Source organism: Brachyhypopomus gauderio, chromosome 21 (genome assembly GCF_052324685.1).
Source record: "Brachyhypopomus gauderio isolate BG-103 chromosome 21, BGAUD_0.2, whole genome shotgun sequence".
Classification (NCBI taxonomy): domain Eukaryota; kingdom Metazoa; phylum Chordata; class Actinopteri; order Gymnotiformes; family Hypopomidae; genus Brachyhypopomus; species Brachyhypopomus gauderio.
Genome location: NC_135231.1, coordinates 2,082,401 through 2,102,576, shown reverse-complemented (window position 1 = coordinate 2,102,576; position 20,176 = coordinate 2,082,401). Strand labels below are relative to the sequence as shown.

The following is a 20,176-nucleotide window of genomic DNA, read 5'->3' as shown; positions in this document are numbered from 1 at the left end:
CAACAGGAGGGGCAAAAGCACAGAAACAGCTGAGCATATACCGGGAATTACACTCCTGAATTAGAGTCTTGGGCTACTGTACTTGGTTGACAAAATGAATCTAAACTTAGTCAGTCTTGTAACAAAAATGTTTTGTGCTTTTTTGAGACCTTCCCTTGATTCACCACAAACTCCCTTTAGTTCATCTGCATGCTCAGTCATATTAGTATGAGCAGCACGATGCACTCAGATAATTATACTTTCCAAAAATTGGAAATTTTGTTTAATGATGCTTGGCCAAATAAGAAGTCAATTCGAAGTCGAGGTAGCCAGCAGCCAATGAAGAGGTGTTCCATTATTCTGCATGATGCTTCGTGACACACATGTCACTCGCCTTAATGAACTGCAGGGACACTAGGAGTGGAGTGGAGTGAGCCAGATAAGAATAAATGAGATTACGTACAAGGCCATGTGTCCTTAGCTGCATCCCCCTCAATTAGCTGGAGACTGATTTCTCCTGCAGTAAGCTTGGCAGCCTACATGTGCCTGCTGTTTTGCCAGGGGCTCGAAATTATGGTTTGCTGTGAGTCTTTGTCCTCTTATCCTAAGAGTGGCGTCAGACCTGAGATTGGGGTAGTGACTTGGGAACGATCCAAAGAGAGTTAAAAGCAGTTGCTAAGATTGAAGAGACAGCAAAGTAAGAGCCCTTTTATTCAGCATGACTGAAATCTTTAACTGCTCAACTAAAAACTCTTAATATGGAAAAGAAAATTAAACATAATAAAAGTGCAACCAACTTAAATGTGCCTGGAAGAGTCCTTGTGTGTTACAATCTGTTTCTCATGGCTCTGGTGTCCCATTGTCCTCTTGCATAGTATATTTTAATGAAATGTTCAGAAACTTCATTAAAAATGCAAATAAGTAAAGAAGGCTACCATTAAAGGTAAAAGGAAGCTTCTTCTAACATGTCTTTTTTCAAAACATCAACGGCCCAAAATGAAAAGAGCGTTTAAAAGAACACGTGAGCATGAACCAGCGAGTGAAGGCCAGATTTCGTTTGATGTATCACAGTGATTGAGTTTTTAAACGACTCGACTCACCCCTGCTTCTCTCTTAGGGAAAAAGAAAAGAGTATTAGCACTCGATGTTTAAAGAGGTCACAGTGCTGATCCAGCAGATATCGCTTGGTGCTAACAAAAGCTAAAGGAAAGGAACACTCGTATACATACAATAGCATTTGTTGCACTCACTTAGGGAGATGGCTAACATATTCTCCTCTCTATGTGTGAGGCTGTTCTCTATTAATGAGCTGTGGGGTTACCATTTAGAAAATGTCACCATCAACTGCCACAGCATTTAATCAATCTCCCAACCAAAGGTCATTCATGTAGTGAATAGAAGAGAAGAGGGGGAGTGTCGTTTGTTATTTCTCATTACAATGAACGAAGCTACTGTCTATTCTCTCCCTCTCTCTCTTGTACTTTTTACAAATATCACGCTGGTGAAAAAGGATCAAGAGGCCATTCATTAGCGAGCTCCTCCCTTCACACCTACACGCAGACTCTTCTAGATATTTCCGGACCGTTCCCTCCTGCTGTGAATGCTTACTTCAGCGACATCGCTGTGGCTCAACGTTCTTCGGCTCAGTGTTTGCGATGTGTGTTCAGGTACGCAGCTTAATCAGTGTGTTGCAGTGCGAGGCACGAGGGGTGCTCTCCCGCCGCTGTGGAAAAAGTGCTGATTTCAAGGCAATGTCACCTCTAATTAATTGCCACCATAAAGCTGATCTATGACTCCATTTGTCTTTACTGCCAGAGTCAATACTAATGCTCCCTGTGGTATCCAGCCCACACGCGACATATATGAAAACATGGTGTTTGATGTATGCTGCCACTCGGAGAGCATCAAGACGTTTCGTGGCAGACAAGCATTTTCTCCGTCGTGGCCACTCGCTGAAACATGAGTTAAGACGTCCGGTAGCACTAAATAAGCTCCAGCCCAAAATTATTATCCTTAAAAGTATAGGTAGTTTGCTCATTTTTATTGGTTTCAGACTATAGGGAGCAGGTCAGCAAACTTGCTGTTCCTATGGTTTGAGCGGTACGTACAACACAATGGCGAAGCAAGTTCATGTAGCCGGCCATTAATAGGAGGAGCACGCTTTCTGTGGTCTGAGGGTCTGCTTTAAGAGAAACCCACTTCGAAGAAGTCCTCTGTAATTCCAGGTACGTCCCTGTTGCGTACCTGAATGTATTGTCCGCCACACAGTCCTCGGATGACGTGTGAGGACCAAGGACCTGTATTGTGTGAGGCTCGCAGTATGTTGAGCTGCGATGGCTAAACACAGGGCAGGCTCTGCGTTCCCCTGTGGCTAAAACTTTCAGATCAGTGACAGACTGCTCATCCCACTGCTGCTAAACTCCAGAGACATTAAAATTGCAAGCTGACCAGTAAGAGTAGCCCAGGGGCTGGAAAAGTGCGGATTTTCTCCTGGAGACTGTGATGAGATTGTGATGAGACTGTGATGAGCTTTCCTGGAAGAGAAACAGAAATCAAATTAGAGGGGATGATGAAAGAAATGTTACATGTGGATGCAGTCATTGATAGCAAGCATTAACAGAATACATATAGTTACTATGTAAAAACTGAGGTAAAACAGTGAGAATAAACACCTATTACGCTTTGAACCCCTCGCTTTGGTAATGACGTGTGCAGGTTTCTGTTGTCTTTTGCACTGACCACCTAGCAGGCAAGCCTTTTTCAGTAACTGACCGACTTAACACGTGCACAAGTGTCATCAGCATATGCAGGAACTAGCTATTTATCTAGGTAAATGCAAGGTGGTTAGTGGTGAAGGCAGCATTAAACACCATGTTGGTTGAGAAGAATTAATGTTGGTTTCCGTAATTAATCACATAATCAGATGAGCAGTTAAAGAGGTGGATTATATCCAAGCATAATTATCTTTACTAACATTAGCGAGTGATTTTGTGACATTCTAACTTGTAATGTTGGAAGTTCATGACGATGTTAAAGGTAATGGAAATTACTGTAATTATTATTCATTCAGCTTATTATACGCTTTGGGGGGGAAAAATAAATTTTTGCTGCTCTGGACATGCAAACATGAGCTGCTATTAGCAACACAAAAGGCATACTTACGAGGCATATATACTATATTGTCAAAAGTATTCTCTCACCCATCCAAATGATCAAATTATTGGAATCAGGTGTTCCAATCACCATGGCCACAGGTATAAAATTAAGCACCTAGGCATGCAGAATGGGTCGCCCAATGAAATTCCAGCTAGGAACTGTGATAGAATGGCACCTGTGCAACAAATCCAGTCATGAAATTTCCTCGCTCCTAAATATTCCACAGTTAACTGTCAGTTGTATTATAAGAAAATGGAATACAGCATTGGGAACAACAGCAGCTCAGCCACGAAGTGATACGCCACGTAAACTGACGGAGCGGGGTCAGCAGATGCTTTCTGCAAGTCAATCACTACAGACATCCACACTTCATGTGGCCTTCAGATTAGCTCAAGAACAGTGCGCAGAGAGCTTCATGGAATGGGTTTCCATGGTCGAGCAGCTGCATCCAAGCCATACATCCCCAAGTGCAATGCAAAGTATTGGACGCAGTGGTGTAAAGCACGCCGCCACTAGACTGTAGAGCAGTGGAGTTGCGTTCTCTGGAGTGACGAATTGCACTTCTCCATCTGGCAATCTGATGGATGAGTCTGGGTTTGGCGGTTGCCATGAGAACGATACTTGTCTGACTGCATTGTGCCAAGAGTAAAGTTTGGAGGGGGGATTTTGGTATGGGGCTGGAGCGCAAGGTCCATGAAGACATGGGCGTGGAGTCTGGTGTGGATGAACTTGACTGGCCTGCACAGAGTCCTGACCTCAACCCAATAGAACACCTTTGGGGTGAATTAGAGTGGAGACTAAGAGCCAAGCCTTCTTGACCAACATCAGTATGTGACCTCACAAGTGCGCTTCTGGAAGAATGGTCAAAAATCCCCATAAATACACTCCTAAACCTTGTGGACAGCTTTCCCAGAAGAGTTGAAGCTGTCATAGCTGCAAATGGTGAACCAACGTCATATTGAACCCTATGGATTAGGAATGGGAATAGGAACTTAAGCTCATATGTGAGTCAAGGAAGGTAAGCGAATACTTTTGGCATTATAGCGTATATTACCTACCTAGCTTACTAGCTCTCTAATATAAAAGATCAGTCTTTTAATATGAGCCACAACTTCAACATTACTGAAATGTCCATAAACAAGAGATCCCGAGAACTTCTTGTTTAGCATTTCAAAGCTGTGGCTATAGCAGCAAAGTACAAAGTGGACTATCACTTTGACACTAGGCAGCAGATTAACTTGCAAGACACCAGGCCTCTTAGGAGCTGAGACATTTTTGTCTCTGCAGTAAGACACAAGGCCACTCAAATTCTATGGTGCGTTCACAGATATCCGAGCCTTTCAGATATACGTCCCCTTGACACTTGCATGGAAACTGCTGAGCAGTGATAGCAGTCTCTTGAAACCAGGCCTGCCTAATTAATTGTCTTGTTTATACGCAGTAATAGAAGCGATGAACATATTTAAATCCGGTTCAGTTCAGATTCAGAAACTAACACAAAATACTGAAAGAACCTTAAAAATGTATAAAAATGAAATGGAATCCATCAGAATGTCAGCGATGTAACATCAAATGTAACAAGGCTAAAAGTTGCTTCACAGCACAGCTCATAAGGACAGCTGAGGACTGTGCAGTCACTGTGTAGAAAAGATAAAGTGGACAGACGCTGGTGAGCAGGTGTGCACTGGGGGCGGTCAAGTGGGAGAGAATTTGACATTCTAGGTCCACCCACTCTTGTGTCCCCAGTCCCCTCAGTCATTAACAACATCTACTCACTTAGTACTGTATGTCACTCTGGACAAGAGCTTCTGCAATGCTGTATATGTAAATGTAGCTCAAGACACCTGGTAGATATTGTAGATATTGTTGGTATTGTAGGTATTGTTATAGGAAGCATCGAAACATGGATCATTGGCTGCTGGATTTCAGATGGTATTTATGGGTTGATGGAGTTTGGTGAAGTTTTGAATTGTTATAAGGTCATAGTTTCAGGATTTAGATTTTTTATTTCATCTTTATTAACCATCTCTACCAGTCACTTAAAAGGTTTAATTCCTGTTTGAAAACATAATGTCTCCGAAGACATAATACCGATGCTCAAGTACTGCGTACGTATGGAACACAGAGAACCACAAATGTTCAAACAATATAAATAATAATAATTACATCCATTCAAACCTTGTGTTCATACGTTTCTTAAGTGTTCAGAATTTTCTTATAGGGAACTATATTAGCTGATTACATTGCTGATAATCATGCTGTCTTGATAAATCATGTATTTCTGTCATGGACGCCTTTCATATGCACAGCACCACTGATCCGTCATTAAGTCATGTTACACTATCAAATGTGAATAAATCAGAGAATAAATGAGTAGCTTTGCTACAACTGTGTTGTTGGATTGTAAGTTGTCAGATTATGCAGAACCACTGGAGTCCATGACTCATGTATGTGTTTGAACTACTGAGCCCGGCTAATCAAAGGGATTGTGTTGGTTACCTGTTATACATGATTTGCTGTTAATGTAATCAGGAGCAACAAACTTTTTTTTTTCTATCTAAACTACTTCATCCATACCATCACCGGCTATGATTCACTTTAATAAATGACTACCATAATTAAAATGAATGAGTAAACAGTTTGACTGTAACGGTGGCAGACTAGATGGCTAAAGGGGAGTGTCTTGCATGGGGTAAAGTTTATTATTCATTGCAAAAGACGAACAAAACAACGATATCGTTGTAGCATAAAAAAAAAACACAAAAGGAAAAGATTAGATCTCTATGAGCAGCTAGTAGCCATGGTAACGATATGCTAGCAAGTATTCTGGCTTGCGTCAGAACAGGATCATGAATATGCAGCATTGATGATGGGTACCAGTGGGCTTAAAGTAGTGTGCAAAGGAACAGGAGACAGGTGACTGCAACGAGTCAATAAACAAATGATCAAGTTGGGGGGAGTGGCTGTTGGTGAATGGGAGTATTTGAGAGAGGGAGTGGCTGTCTGTGTGAGAATGGCCGGAGGCCTTGGCTTCTGGGACCGGTTCACCGTGAAATTGACTCACCTTTTAATGATTGTTCACTTTTGGGCTTTTTTTACCTCTGTTGAATCCATTGATTTGAGTCTAGTACGGCACCCGTAGTGCTAAATATTAGCTCCTGTGATTTTACAGAGGAGCTAATGGCTAAAAGCTAAAACATTGCCCTTCAGGGAATGGTCCCTTGGGGTGAGCTAGAATACAAAAAAATATTAAAAAAATATATATATAACATTTTTGAATGAGAAAAAAATTGTGGGAGGACTTTGACTTGACTCCAGAGCACATTTAATTTTAATATGTTATATATAAATATAAATATACATTCACTGGCCACTTTACCTTGCCAGTACCGGGTTGGACCCCCTTTTGCCTTCACAACTGCCTTAATTCTTCATGGCATAGATTCAACAAGGTACTGGAAACATTCCTCAGAGAGTCTGGTCCATACTGACATGATGGCATCACACAGTTGCTGCAGATTTTTCGGCTGCACATCCATGATGTGAATCTCCCGTTCCACCACATCCCAAAGTTGCTCTATTGGATTGAGGTCTGGTGACTGTGGAGGCCATTCAAGTACAGTAAACTCATTGTGGTGTTCAAGAAACCAGTCTGAGATGATTCGCGCTTTATGGCATGGTATGTTATCCTGCTGGAAGTTCAGAAGATGTGTACACTGTGGTCATAAAGAGATGGACATGGTGAACAATACTCAAGTATGCTGTGGCATTGACACAATGCTCAGTTGGTACTAATAGGCCAGTACCAGGTGCCAGGAAAATATCCCCCACACCATTGCACCACCACCACCACCAGACTGAACCGTTGATACAAGGCAGAATGGATCCATGCTTTCATGTTATTAATACCAAATTCTGACCCTACCGTCCAAATGTTGCAGCAGAAATTGAGACTCATCAGACCAGGCAACGTTTTTCCAATCTTCTATTGTTTAATTTTGGTGAGCCTATGTGAATATTTTCTCTTTTTTCGGACCCTAGAGATGGTTGTGCATGAAAATCCCAGTAGATCAGCAGTTTCTGAAATACTCAGACCAACCCGTCTGGTACCAACCATGCCACGTTCAAAGTCACTTAAATCACCTTTCTTCCCCATTCTGATGCTCAGTTTGACCTGCAGCAGATCGTCTTGGCCATGTCTACATGCTTAAATGCATTGATTTGCTGCTATGTGATTGGCTGATTCGACATTTTCCTTAATGAGCAGTTGGACAGGTGTACCTAATAAAGTATTATTGTATTTTTACATTACCCTTCAGGGCTTCCATAAGTAGTAAATAAAGAGCTCTCACTTTGATTGCGGTTTAAATGTTAATTACTTTTGCAAGGTTGTTTTTTTAAAGCTCTGGTTTCTGCCCTAACATAGCAGCCTCCACCTCCCTGCTGAAAAATAATATGCCTTGTGTGAGGTCTGGCCACATCTGCTAAATGTGCACACGGTTGAAAAAATTGGGTGTATTGAGCATTAGGAATTCACACATGGTGTGCAAATCTGTAAATTACAGCGATAATCAAAAAATTGTTATGGAGAATGCCATGGTCCAGCAACCACCTGTGGCTTTCACAGATCTGTGGCTTTGACAGTTGATTCCTGGTTGAGCAAAGTCCAGGTGGGACTGGATAGACACATGAAGAGTACTCACGGCAGGTCCTTCCTATTTTTGCAGGACAGAATCCAAGTGGTTAACGGTGCACTGTCCATCAGCAGTCTGACTCTGACCGACACGGGAATGTACCAGTGTGTCGCCGAGAACCGGTACGGCAGAGTATTCGGCAACGCTGAGCTGCGAGTCATCGGTAAGAGCACGCTGGGACTGCACCTGCAGTACTTACACCCTTCTGACACCTTCCCAGATCCTGCAGACCTGCCCACCGTGCAGACTTTAGCAGTGCCAACCCGGCGCTCCGTTTAGCCAATCAAGACCTCAGAGCACGTCTCGAAAGTATGGCCCAACGTATTCGATGTGGGCTGCACTCCACAGGAGGGTTGATCTCCAGAAATAGAGTGGGCACTGCTGGTACAAAACCAATTGACATCACCAAAGATCAAATCAATTGTTGCCTTCAGATAAAAGGCTCTGGCTCCTTTTTAACATGCTGGGGCTGATACTAATTAAAGGAGCGCGGCCTGTTCTTTAGTGCCATCGTTTCCCAGCACAATGGGTCTTTGAAGGGCTGCGCGTTGAGGCGAGGCAGATGCGAACCAGGCAGGAAGAAAAACTCACATGCTGAAATTGCAGCGTGCCGATGCCACCTGTCCGCCCCACTCTTCTTGCACATTTTGAATGCATGTGAGCAGCATGGTTGAGTGGAGTGTGGCTAGCAGGAGATGGAGGCCTTCTTCAGCGAGTGTGTCCTATTAAAGCGATCCTTACTGTGTCTCTGGGAGTGGAGGCGGCAGGAGGAGCTTTTCATTAGAGGTGACTGCAAGCTGTCTATCCGAGCCCTTCAGTAATTCAGTGATTTCAGTGATTCAATGATCGTATCTTCCTCTCTGTCCTGTCCTTCCCCCTTATTCTCTACTCCCTCACTTTCAATCCCTCTCTCTCTCTCTCTCTCTCTCTCTCTCCCTCTCTCTCTCTCTCTCTCTCCCTCTCTCTCTCTCTGTCTCTCTCTCTCTCTCTCTCTCTCTCTCACACGCCCGATTGTCTGACGCCCTCTCTCTCCTTTTCACTCTCCCTTCCCCGATATCAGCCGTGCCCCCGGATTTCTCAGACAGCGTGCTGAAGGCCCAGACTCTGGCCCGACAAGGTGGCGATGTGCTGATCGAGTGCAGGCCCCGGATGTCTCCACGCGGCATGATCTCCTGGAGGAAGGGCAAGGAGGCTCTGAGAGAGAGCCACAGGTTAGAAAGCTGCTTCTGCTCAAAGACTTCGGAAGACTGTAAGAAAACCTTCAGATCCAACTGGGTGCCGAGGTTAAAAGCATAGTTTGGGAAAGGTTGCAACTGACAACAAATAGAACAGGTCAGGGTAAAAGCTAGTGTGTCATACTTAGCAATGGGCTCCATCCATTGTTTACTCCTGTTTGCTTTGTTTGTAGCTTTTAGTTCCAGTGTGCCTTAAAGGCTGTAGGTGTGCAAGCAGAGGTTCAAATCACATGTAGGGTGACAGTGTTCGAACGGCTCTGTCTAGCTCTGCAAGTCCTGTTCTTAACCCACGTGGTAGGAGCACTAAGACAGATATGTTTGGTAACTATTTTTAAACACCTTTTCATTCCTCAGCATTAATGTACCTCCATTGGCTTCCCGGGGTAATAGTAAGTACATAACTTTTAAAAGTGTCGTACAAGGAACTAGCAAGTAGTAAAAGATTTGGTAATGCTCTGCATTGGCTTTGCTTTGAAGGATTTAAGAGACTTGAGAAGCACACATTCATATTGAGTGGCTGAAGATGGATGAAGAAGGAAAGGGTTGGTGTAATTAAGGATTGTAGTCGGTGTGGCCAGGTGCTTGAGGGCACTATAGGACACCACTAGTCGAGAAAACCATTGATAAGCTACGACACCTCTCACATCCACCCACCACAACCAGCACGGAAGAAACTCGGGGGAAACTAACACATGCTCTAAGAGACAAAGATAGAGAGAGAGTGAGAGATAGAAAGAGATAGAGTGAGAGACAGAAAGAGAGAGAGAGAGAGTGAGAGAGAAGGCTAACATGTTTGTTATGCAATCTGTCAGCATTTTGAAGGCAAATTCGGAAAAGCTTAAGCCCAGTCACTCCATGCTGCTCTGCCGAGCGAGCATATCTGAGGGGAGATGGCTGTTAAGATCACAAAGGATTAGGCTGGCATCGTCTGGCAGGCTTAATTAAATACTTGCACTGCAATGATTGTCTTGTTCAATATGTCTGTCTTCCAATGATCGATGATCAGCACACCGAGCCGTTATCTGTTTGTTCTTCTCATGAGTCATGCCACTACGGAATCAACTTTCAATGCCTGAATAGCCGACCCAGCTGTGGGGGGTTTATTTCAAGATTTCCAGACTGCTCCGATTTCAACACTCTTTCACTGAAATGTGAAGATATCCTGCCCAATGGCTTTACGTTCATCAGCCCGTGTAAAATTCGGCATGCGGGGACATTTGTTTTGTTTTGTTGGTTTTGTTTTGTTTTGATCGCCAAGGCGCCCCACGTTCTGTCTCATCACGGCAGGGGGCGGGACGACAGAACCTCATCACCCGCAAATCCTCCCCACGCTGTGGCGCCGTGCTGCGAAAGACGGCCGCGTAGTGGAAGGCTGTGGTCAAAACGAGGCAGATCCCTTGCGGGTCCCTTGCAGATCCTGTACCGATTCCCTGTAGATTCCCTGCAGAGCCTGTGGTGTGGAGAAAATGACTTTTACTGCTCCTCGCCTCATGCTGTAGGATTGCATGGAGGAAGTTTTACTCTGAGGATGGTTCACATATGCTTATTACATGATAAACCAGCTACAGGCAAATATGCACTACTATACTGATTACTGCAGTGCATGACAGTGGACTACATATGATAGTAAGGTCATGGAAAGGCATTATTTAACTGATACCAATGCTTCTGGTGGGAATTGTGTGTTGTGTTTAAGTCCCATAGTTCAATGATCTACACCAATCTCAATTAGCTTAATGCAGTGGTTATTAAAAAGATGCTGAGGTTTTTATGCTGTAGCACTACCAAAACTGCTATGTAATTAAAGGTAGACTTGGACCAGTAGTTATCACTTATTTACATCTCTAGTACTGTTTTGTCTATACAGAAGTCTGTTTTTCCACTACTAGTGAAGTTCAGCATGATTCATCCCAACACACATGGTTCAACTACTAATAAAAAAACTCAGTTTTTCAGATTTTTGGAGCCCTACTGTTATGGTGGTTGATGTTCTGGATTAAGATTTGCCACCTTAACCCTATCTTTAGGATTTTTATTCACACACATAACGCTGAGTCAAGGACTGTCATTATCCTAGTGTGGACACTGTCACTCAACCAGTCAGCTGAAGGAGACAGAGTTATTTTGAACTTTGGAGATAAGGCAAAACAGAGAGGAACACATGATGTGAAATATTCCTGGACAACACAAGGGTGATCTACTACTCCTAAAGGAAAAATGGGAGAAATGTCATTTTGGTGCTCAGTGAGCTGTAGGGCTAGTGTTGACTATTTTTGAAATATCTCAGTATTTAACAGATGTAACTTATCCTGTCCGCCTGTTTTCCAAATGTGTTGAATTTAGGCTTATGAAAAAAAGTGATTTGTTCATTTTAAGAAAATGTTCTGGAATCACTTCTTTGCAATGTCTAAAGCTACATGTGACTCACGAACTTCAGGAAAGGCCTCTGGGGCTCACCATTCTTATTGGCATTTGCATAGCTTTTATGGAAAATAGTTTTAGCCATCAGTTCACTTTACATAATGAACTGAATTGAACAATTTATTGTGATTTTAGTTCACACACAGAACATAGTACACACTTTAAACACTGATAATTATGGCTGAATGTCATGTAGAGTAATAAGATTGTAATGTATGACTAGTGAGCCTGATTGTTTGTTGTGATGCTGTTTTTCTAGAGTTTCTGTTCTGGATAATGGGACTCTCCGAATCTCGAATATTACCAAACTAGACGCAGGCCTTTACACTTGTGTGGCCAGGAATCAGTTTGGAGTTGCAAGCAGTGCTGGGACTCTGGTTGTGAAAGGTATGATCAGAAATTGAAGAGGGATGTTTAGGTCATTCAGTACTTTGTGAAACATTTAGCATTTCTATTAATTTATTTTTAATAATATTGGTTTACTCAACAAAATAATTTAGTGTTCATTGGCATTCTGTTGTTTTGACTTAACAACAGAGCAAGGCAGTAAACACCATGTGGTTTACTGTATGAATGTGCCTATAATCACTGGACTGATGATTCGGGTTACTAAATTGCAAATTGATATTTACTTTTTTTTTCTTGTCAGTGGCCACTGAATGAATGAATTCAATTACCTGTTTGCTTAAATGAATGACATTGCCAATGAAATTACCTCTTTGCTTAAATTGTGTTCGACATTTTTCATTAGATTTTCATGTAGTGTCATTGGTTAAATGGGAGCTATATTTAAGAAATATTCTTTAAGTATTTACCTTCTCAATATCCTCATAGTGTAGGATGCTAATTATTTGATACAAATAATTCAGTGGTTATTTAGATAAAAGCCTTTTTTTCCTTTCCCCTAATTTGTAGTTAATTTATTTATTTGACTAACTAATCATTCATGTTCGGAAAAGTGGTTAAACAAATAGGTTTTCTTTGTTTATTTATGTAAATTGACTTTTTGATATTTCTTGAGATAGAAATATGGTTTTATGTTTTAAAGATAAAATGTAACATTTGTTATTACAGTGTACCTAACTGTAGGAGTACTAATTCATTCACATTTACATGATGAAATAAATGGGGCAATGAATATCCATGATTGCACAGTGACATCTAGTGGTCCGTGACTTGTAGTGCACAGCTCATAACTCAAAAAGCATTAGACCGATTTATTCCAGGACATCTGAAACTTCATCAATTCAAGTTTATTAAATAATAGTAATAATAATAATAATATAGTTTCTGTTACTGCTTGTTTTAAATATGATATTGGATTTTTTTTTATATTATAAAAAAATTAAACAATTCAATAGACAGTGTGTATTTTGCTGTTGCTTTTTGTAATACAACAAAAATATATTATTTATATGTAATATATATGTTTATAAAAGTATTTGTAGTATTTGTATATATACATATGTAAATATATGTGTGATTTAAACAATAGCATAAATACACATATAAAAGAAAAATACTTAACCTGAACATAAATCAAACTTGAGTTAAGCACCTTAAGTTAGACTATTTCTTCTATTCCATTTGCATTTACATACAGAGCGTCCCAAAAATATTGACAGCATTGGTAAACAGCAAAATGGTCTATGAAGTATTCTTCACTGCTAATCTTCAATTCAAAATAATAAGAAAATGTAACATTTATGTGAAGTACAATGACAGAAAGCAAAAGCCGTTTAGGTTTACCTGAGCTACTATGCATGCTTAAATGGTCAACCATGACTCTCTGTTTTACTGATGTTTAAATGTGAGGTGACACACAGGCTTGATCCTCTTGGTCACCCATGAGAAAGATGATGTGTGTCAAAAGGCTGTTGAAAATAGCTAAACAGTTGTCTGTTTACAAATATGTCTGTTTCTACTACTGGGCCAATGACTTATAGTTTCAAGCCGCTTGGAGATGTTAGGAATCTGCCTGGACAATGACATATGCCTTGAATCTTCGAGACACACAGTGGGAGACATACAGACATTAGTTAGGTATTGGGGTCAGAATGTCTGCGAAACTACAATCGGATGTCACCTACAAAATTATTTGGAAGGGTTGCCAGAAGAAAGGCTTAAATGTCCAGGACCAACAAACTGAAGTAACAGTTTTCCAGACATCGCTGAAACTTTCAGCGAGATTGTTCTATAGTTAGATGAGACCAAAATAGAAGTTCTGGGAAGCGAACACCAGTGATTGGTTTGGCATAGATACAAAGACAGCCATGCAGAATAGTCCACTAAATCTGTGATGTGGGGACGTTTTAACTTCCAAGGGCCCCAGATCTATTAGTACTATTAGTACCAGTACCTGACCACTGGGCTGCAGTATGGAGACACTCATGCCAAAAGAGATCAGTTTCTCAATTATTAATCCATTAATGCATATCATTAGTGGAAGGCTGTAATTGCAGACCCTATACTCAAAGGTGGGGAACCTCTTCTAATCTCCAATTATAGGCTCATCAATATTTTACACATAGTGTCAAAGGTCACCAGACAAGTAATTGATTATCTAAACAGCAACATTTTCCTGCACACAGAGCAAGTTGGATTGAGTACTAAACAGTTGCATGATATCTCATGGAAAAAAAATAAGGCACCATTATACAAACGTGGGGTTGTTGGGACTATGTTCTATAATTTACAAAAAGCTTTCAACACTGGTATTGATATTATTATTATACCGTATACGTTATTCCACTTAAACTTTTCCATAAAGTTTTTCAATCTCACCAAATCATATCTCTCATTCCACACCCAACTTTGGTCAGAATTGATCGTTTTAAATCCCTATCTATCCCTGTCTACCATATCTCTCCCTATCTATCCCTGTCTATTCCTGTCTATTCCAGTCTATCCCTGTCTATCCCAGTCTATCCCTGTCTACCATATCTCTCCCTATCTATCCCTGTCTATTCCTGTCTATTCCAGTCTATCCCTGTCTATCCCAGTCTATCCCTGTCTACCATATCTCTCCCTATCTATCCCTGTCTATTCCTGTCTATTCCAGTCTATCCCTGCCTATTCCTGTCTATCCCTGTCTACCATATCTCTCCCTATCTATCCCTGTCTATTCCTGTCTATTCCAGTATATCCCTGTCTATCCCAGTCTATCCCTGTCTACCATATCTCTCCCTATCTATCCCTGTCTATTCCAGTCTATCCCTGTCTATCCCTGTCTATCCCTATCTATCCCTGTCTATTCCTGTCTATTCCAGTCTATCCCTGTCTATTCCTGTCTATCCCTGTCTACCATATCTCTCCCTATCTATCCCAGTCTATCCCTGTCTATCCCAGTCTATCCCTGTCTACCATATCTCTCCCTATCTATTCCTGTCTATTCCAGTCTATCCCTGTCTATCCCTGTCTATCCCAGTCTATCCCTGTCTACCATATCTCTCCCTATCTATCCCTGTCTATTCCTATCTATCCCTGTCTATTCCTGTCTATTCCTGTCTATCCCTGTCTATCCCTATCTATCCCTGTCTATCCCTATCTATCCCAGTCTATCCCTGTCTATCCCAGTCTATCCCTGTCTATCCCAGTCTATCCCAGTCTATCCCTGTCTATCCCAGTCTATCCCTGTCTACCATATCTCTCCCTGTCTATCCCTGTCTATCCCTGTCTATCCCTGTCTATTCCTATCTATCCCTATCTATCCCTGTCTATCCCTGTCTATCCCAGTCTATCCCTATCTATCCCTGTCTATCCCTATCTATTCCCTGCCCATCATCTGGTGTCTTGCAGGGTTCATTATTGGGTCCCGTATGTAGACAATATGATATCTTTATATATGATGATACAGCTATTTTAAAGCTACATGGTAAACATGCAGCAGAGATTGCAAACATGTTAGAAAATGCTGTGTTAAAGGTCATATTCTGGCATATCAAAGTTGTTTACAATGCAGTATGTCAAAAACAGTAGTATGTTTTTCCCCAAAGACCACAGTTTAAATATAGAGCAAGATATTCCCCTCTCAGCAGAGAGACTAGAACAAAAATATGTAGTACATATAGATTCAAACATCAGCATCAAACACACAAATAATAAAGTCAAATTGGCAAATTTCAGGTATACCAGACACTTTCTAGCGACGAGGCAGTTAAGATGTATTTCTGCTCAGTGTTTCCACCACTTTTCTATGTTCATGCCTGAGAAGTTTGTCCAATAAACATTGCAGCTTTAAAACCGCTGGAATCACCATACACTCAAATCTGTAGACAAGAACACATTCGTTTTTCATCATTGTATTCGAAAGAAACATAACCCGCTTAGCTGGGGAAGACTAGTTTTTAAATACAGCATAAATATATCAAATGCAAAAATGTCTGGCTAATTTATACAATTTTGTATGGATTATCTTCTCTTCCTCTGTTTGGCTTTATCTACTTCTTATCTACTACAAACAGAGTTACTAGAGGAGCAATTAATGAAAACTGTTAGCCAAGCCATCTTTTTTCTTAAGAGCATTCGTGGCAATAGAATTCATTATCACTTAGGGATTAGTCAATTAGAGAATCTCCTACTCATCATTAACCTTAAACTTTGAAATGAAAAGTATTCAGTGTCTGCTGAAGTATTCATATGCTGCATTTTACTTGTATTTAACTGTGTTGTATATTTTATCTGAACTTTATATGGTACTCTAATATTATTATTAGATGCCTAACAACATCAGGCAAAGACATATCCTTTTAGCTAGCACGGGTACATTTACAGTTATTTGAATGTTGATTCATGTACATTATCCCTCTTCAAATGAAGAGAATCAAATGATGAGAATAAAATTTCTTAGCATTTGTTCTCCAGTGTCAGTAAGCATTACAGGAGAAGAATCAGGGCTGTTATTCTTGCACAGGTATTAAATGAAGGACAACAACAGTTATCGGTGCAAATGGGATTTATCTTTTTCCTATCAATCATTGTACTTCAGATGAAGGTTACCTCTTTGGTAATATTTTTATTAAAAACTAAAATGGCAAATTTTAAGTATTTGTGGGAATTTAGGCATTTTTGCTGTTTTGCAGGCCTCAGTATACACTGAAAAAAAAGAACTTGTTGGATTTACTCAATTCAATAGTGGACATTGGTTGCACACATTTGTTTTGCTTCAGCAGCAACTTACTCTCCCTGTGTGTTGTGTAGTTTTTACACAATAAAATTACATGTCTGTTTAAAACATGAGGCAGTTGTGTTAGATACACTCAAAATGCTTACATAAATCCAAGACATGGCTAGTCTCTTTTTTTCAGTGCAAAGTGGTGAGGTTGTTTAGATTATTTATAAATTTGTAATAAATGATAACCCTCTGCACTGTTACAGAGCCCACCATAATCACGACCAAGGCAGCCCAGCTGGACGTGACTGTAGGGGAGAGTGTGGTCCTTCCCTGCCAGGTATCGCGGGATCCCTCCCTTGATGTTCGTTTCACCTGGTTCTTTAATGAGCAGCTGATCAATTTTGGAAGCTATGGTGGCTATTTCGAAAAGGTCGGTGGGGTAAGTACTGTTTGCAAGTGCAGGACTTTCACCTTCAAAACTCCAGGTTTGATATGAAGTAGTTAATGTTATGTGAAGGCATATTATGACCATTGAACATTGATAATTGACCTACTGCTGCATCCTTGAAATGTAAGGGGTTAATGGTTCATAAGCTTCCATTACCAGTGGTGCCCTGGCTATGAAACATCTCAGAGGAAAATTCTTTTGTTTGCTTCCAGAAATCTGCAGGTGACATCATGATTCGCAACATCCAGCTAAGGCATGCAGGGCGGTACACCTGTGCAGTTCAAACAAACGTGGACAGCGCCTCGGTAGCCACGGATGTGGTTGTCAGGGGTAGGACCATAATAACAATTCCAACCCTCGACCTATATTCCCCAAAAGCTGATGTTTGCAGAAAGTTGTCCAAATAGGATTTCACCTGGACTGGGACTCATGACGGTGTTCCTCCCATAGGTCCCCCCGGGCCACCGGTGGACATCCTGGTAGACCATGTTACTGAAACTACAGCTTTTGTGTCATGGAGCCCGGGCCCTGACAATCACAGTCCTATTTCCTCTTATGCCATCCAGGCAAGAACACCTTTCTCTCTTGGCTGGCAGGCTGTCAAAACAGGTATATCACAAGTTTCTGCTACTATGCTGTGGTGTTGGTATTGTACTGGGCCGTTTTCTTACAGCTCTGCAAGCATATATATTGTATATATCAAGCATATATCAACAATGTTACACTAGACGATTTTGTGAACAACGTTCATTTAGGTCTTTTAGGTTTTTGATTATCCTTTAGTTCCAGAGATTCTTGGCAGGAGTCAGCTGACTGCCCCGGTCACAGAGCTGAGCCCGTGGGTGGAGTATGAATTCAGAGTACTGGCCACCAACGCCATTGGCACCGGAGAACCCAGCAAACCTTCCAGAAAAATCCGGACTAAAGACGCACGTATGCCCAGCATTCAAACAGTTGGCAAATTATCACATCAAGGGCCCTTTATGTCATCACTGCTTTTCTTTTGTGTGAGGTTTGCAAAATAGTATGTGCGCTAAAAAAGAAAGCTTATGATTTAAACCAGTGAAGAATTCCACCTTTCTCCATAGGATTATACATGTATTACAGCATCTATTAAATGTAGACTGGCTTTGACCTCATTACTCATGAAAGAAATGTAATTTTCTGCTCCTCATTCTAAATTGTAACATTATACTCAAGCACATCCACAATTACGACTCCCATTAAATATTATTTTGTGGTAAATATCACAACAGCTTGAAGCAGGTTTGTTTTAGTTTCTTTCAGATGTAGATGGCAGAGTGGAGCTCTGTCTCTTAGCGGAGGTTGAGAGGGAAAGTGCCTGTATTTCAAGGAGCTTTCATCATTCAGATTACATTCAGGAAATGTCCTCTTTCTTGTCGTTTTTCTTTTTTTTTTTTTTACTTTCAAATACGTCAGTTCCAAGGATAACCCCAGCCCGGGTGGGCGGAGGCGGTGGCAGTCGCTCGGAGCTAGTCATCACTTGGGAGGTAACAGTGACAGCTGGCTTTCTGTTGCAACTTTGTGGCTGCACAGTTAACTGCCATTAACAGTGGCTTTGCATGTCAGCGTGCATCAGAAAGGTGGCCTCCAGGTTATTTCTGGTTTTTGATGTGTCCGACTCAAAAAAGTGACAAATGCAGGCATTTCCTGGAGGGCACATATTTTTTTGAGCATTTGTACTTCTTGATTCTTAAGTTCCCTCTGTTGTCATTCACATCTGGTGTTCTTCCTCGGCCATATCTGTGTCTGCCTGGTTCTGCTTGGTGCTGTGTGTGTCTGCCTGTGTGTGTGTGTGTGTGTGTGTGTGTGTGTGTGTGTGTGTGTGTGTGTGTGTGTGTGTCTGCCCGTGTGTGTCTGCGTGTCTGTTTCTGAGTGTCTGTTTCTGCTGGTCTGCGTGTGTCTGTGTGTGTGTCTGTGTGTGTGTGTGTGTGTGTGTGTATGTGTGTGTGTCTGCCTGTGTGTGTGTGTATGTGTGTGTCTGCCTGTGTGTGTCTGTGTGTCTGTTTCTGAGTGTCTGTTTCTGCTGGTCTGCATGTGTGTGTCTGCGCGTGTGTGTGTCTGCGTGTGTGTGTCTGCGTGTGTGTGTGTGTCTGCGTGTGTGTGTGTCTGCGTGTGTGTGTGTCTGTGTGTGCGCGCGTGTGTGTGTGTGTGTCTGCGTGTGTGTGTGTCTGCGTGTGTGTGTGTCTGCGTGTGTGTGTGTGTGTGTGTGTGTGTGTGTGTGTGTGTGTGTGTGTGTGTGTGTGTATGCGGGGGATCTCCAGCCTGTCCCAGATGAGCTACAGAGCGGTCCAGGCTTCGGTTACGTCGTGGGTTTCCGTCCCCATGGTGCTCAGAGCTGGATGCAGGCTGCGGTCACCTCTCCTGACGCCTCTCGCTACATCTTCAAAAACGACAGTATTCCTCCCTTCTCGCCATTCCACGTAAAAGTGGGCGTTTACAACAACCGAGGGGAGGGGCCTTTCGGTGCCGTGACTACAATCTACTCAGCAGAAGAAGGTAAAAGGGACTCTAAAGCACTTCTATGCAAAGATTGCAAATGTGCTGCCAATGAGAAGCAGACACGGAGCAGTCCAAAGCTCTTGTGAATAAAATAGATCTGGTCATGGCATAGCACCTCATCGTCTGAATCTAGGAGGTTGGCGTTTTCGTATTTAGTTTGCTGTAAGCACCCTGATGGTTGATCGATGACAGTGCCTTGTTCCACGGGCCAGAGCCGAGTCGTGCCCCCACGAGGATCCGCGCAAAGAGCCTGTCTTCCTCGGAGGTGGAGCTCAGCTGGAAGCCTCTGCCATGGAGCACCAGCAGGAGACGCATCATGGGCTACGAGGTGAGAGGCCGACTGCACCCCGAACCTGCCGCAACCCACAAGACGCAATATCTGGCAGTAGCAACGTCACCATTTTTTTGTTCCATTACATTAAGCAACAAACACTTTTGAGAGACGTTTACATTAACAGCCTTGGAAGAATATTATTTCTTTCATATTGCATTTTCTGTTGTACTGTCAGCATTAGCAATGCAGACAGGTCCTTCAAACCCTTCAGAGGACTAACAAAAAATCTGGTATAATATAAAAAATTAATATGAATGTGTTTCATAAATAAAG

At 41.9% G+C, this 20,176-nt stretch overlaps 1 protein-coding gene across 9 annotated transcripts in view; it reads left to right on the top strand.

The window, feature by feature from the left end:
* cntn3a.1 (contactin 3a, tandem duplicate 1) overlaps nt 1-20,176 on the top strand; it is an 87,259-nt gene that overhangs the window by 63,214 nt on the left and 3,869 nt on the right. For all 9 annotated transcript variants that reach the window (XM_076984403.1, XM_076984401.1, XM_076984399.1 and 6 more), the window contains 10 exons: nt 7,863-7,992; nt 8,890-9,040; nt 11,745-11,872; nt 16,862-17,037; nt 17,259-17,376; nt 17,497-17,655; nt 17,830-17,979; nt 18,487-18,557; nt 19,332-19,566; nt 19,782-19,897. In XM_076984403.1, coding sequence (XP_076840518.1) covers nt 7,863-7,992; nt 8,890-9,040; nt 11,745-11,872; nt 16,862-17,037; nt 17,259-17,376; nt 17,497-17,655; nt 17,830-17,979; nt 18,487-18,557; nt 19,332-19,566; nt 19,782-19,897 — 1,434 coding nt within the window. The remainder of the gene's footprint in view (nt 1-7,862; nt 7,993-8,889; nt 9,041-11,744; nt 11,873-16,861; nt 17,038-17,258; nt 17,377-17,496; nt 17,656-17,829; nt 17,980-18,486; nt 18,558-19,331; nt 19,567-19,781; nt 19,898-20,176) is intronic.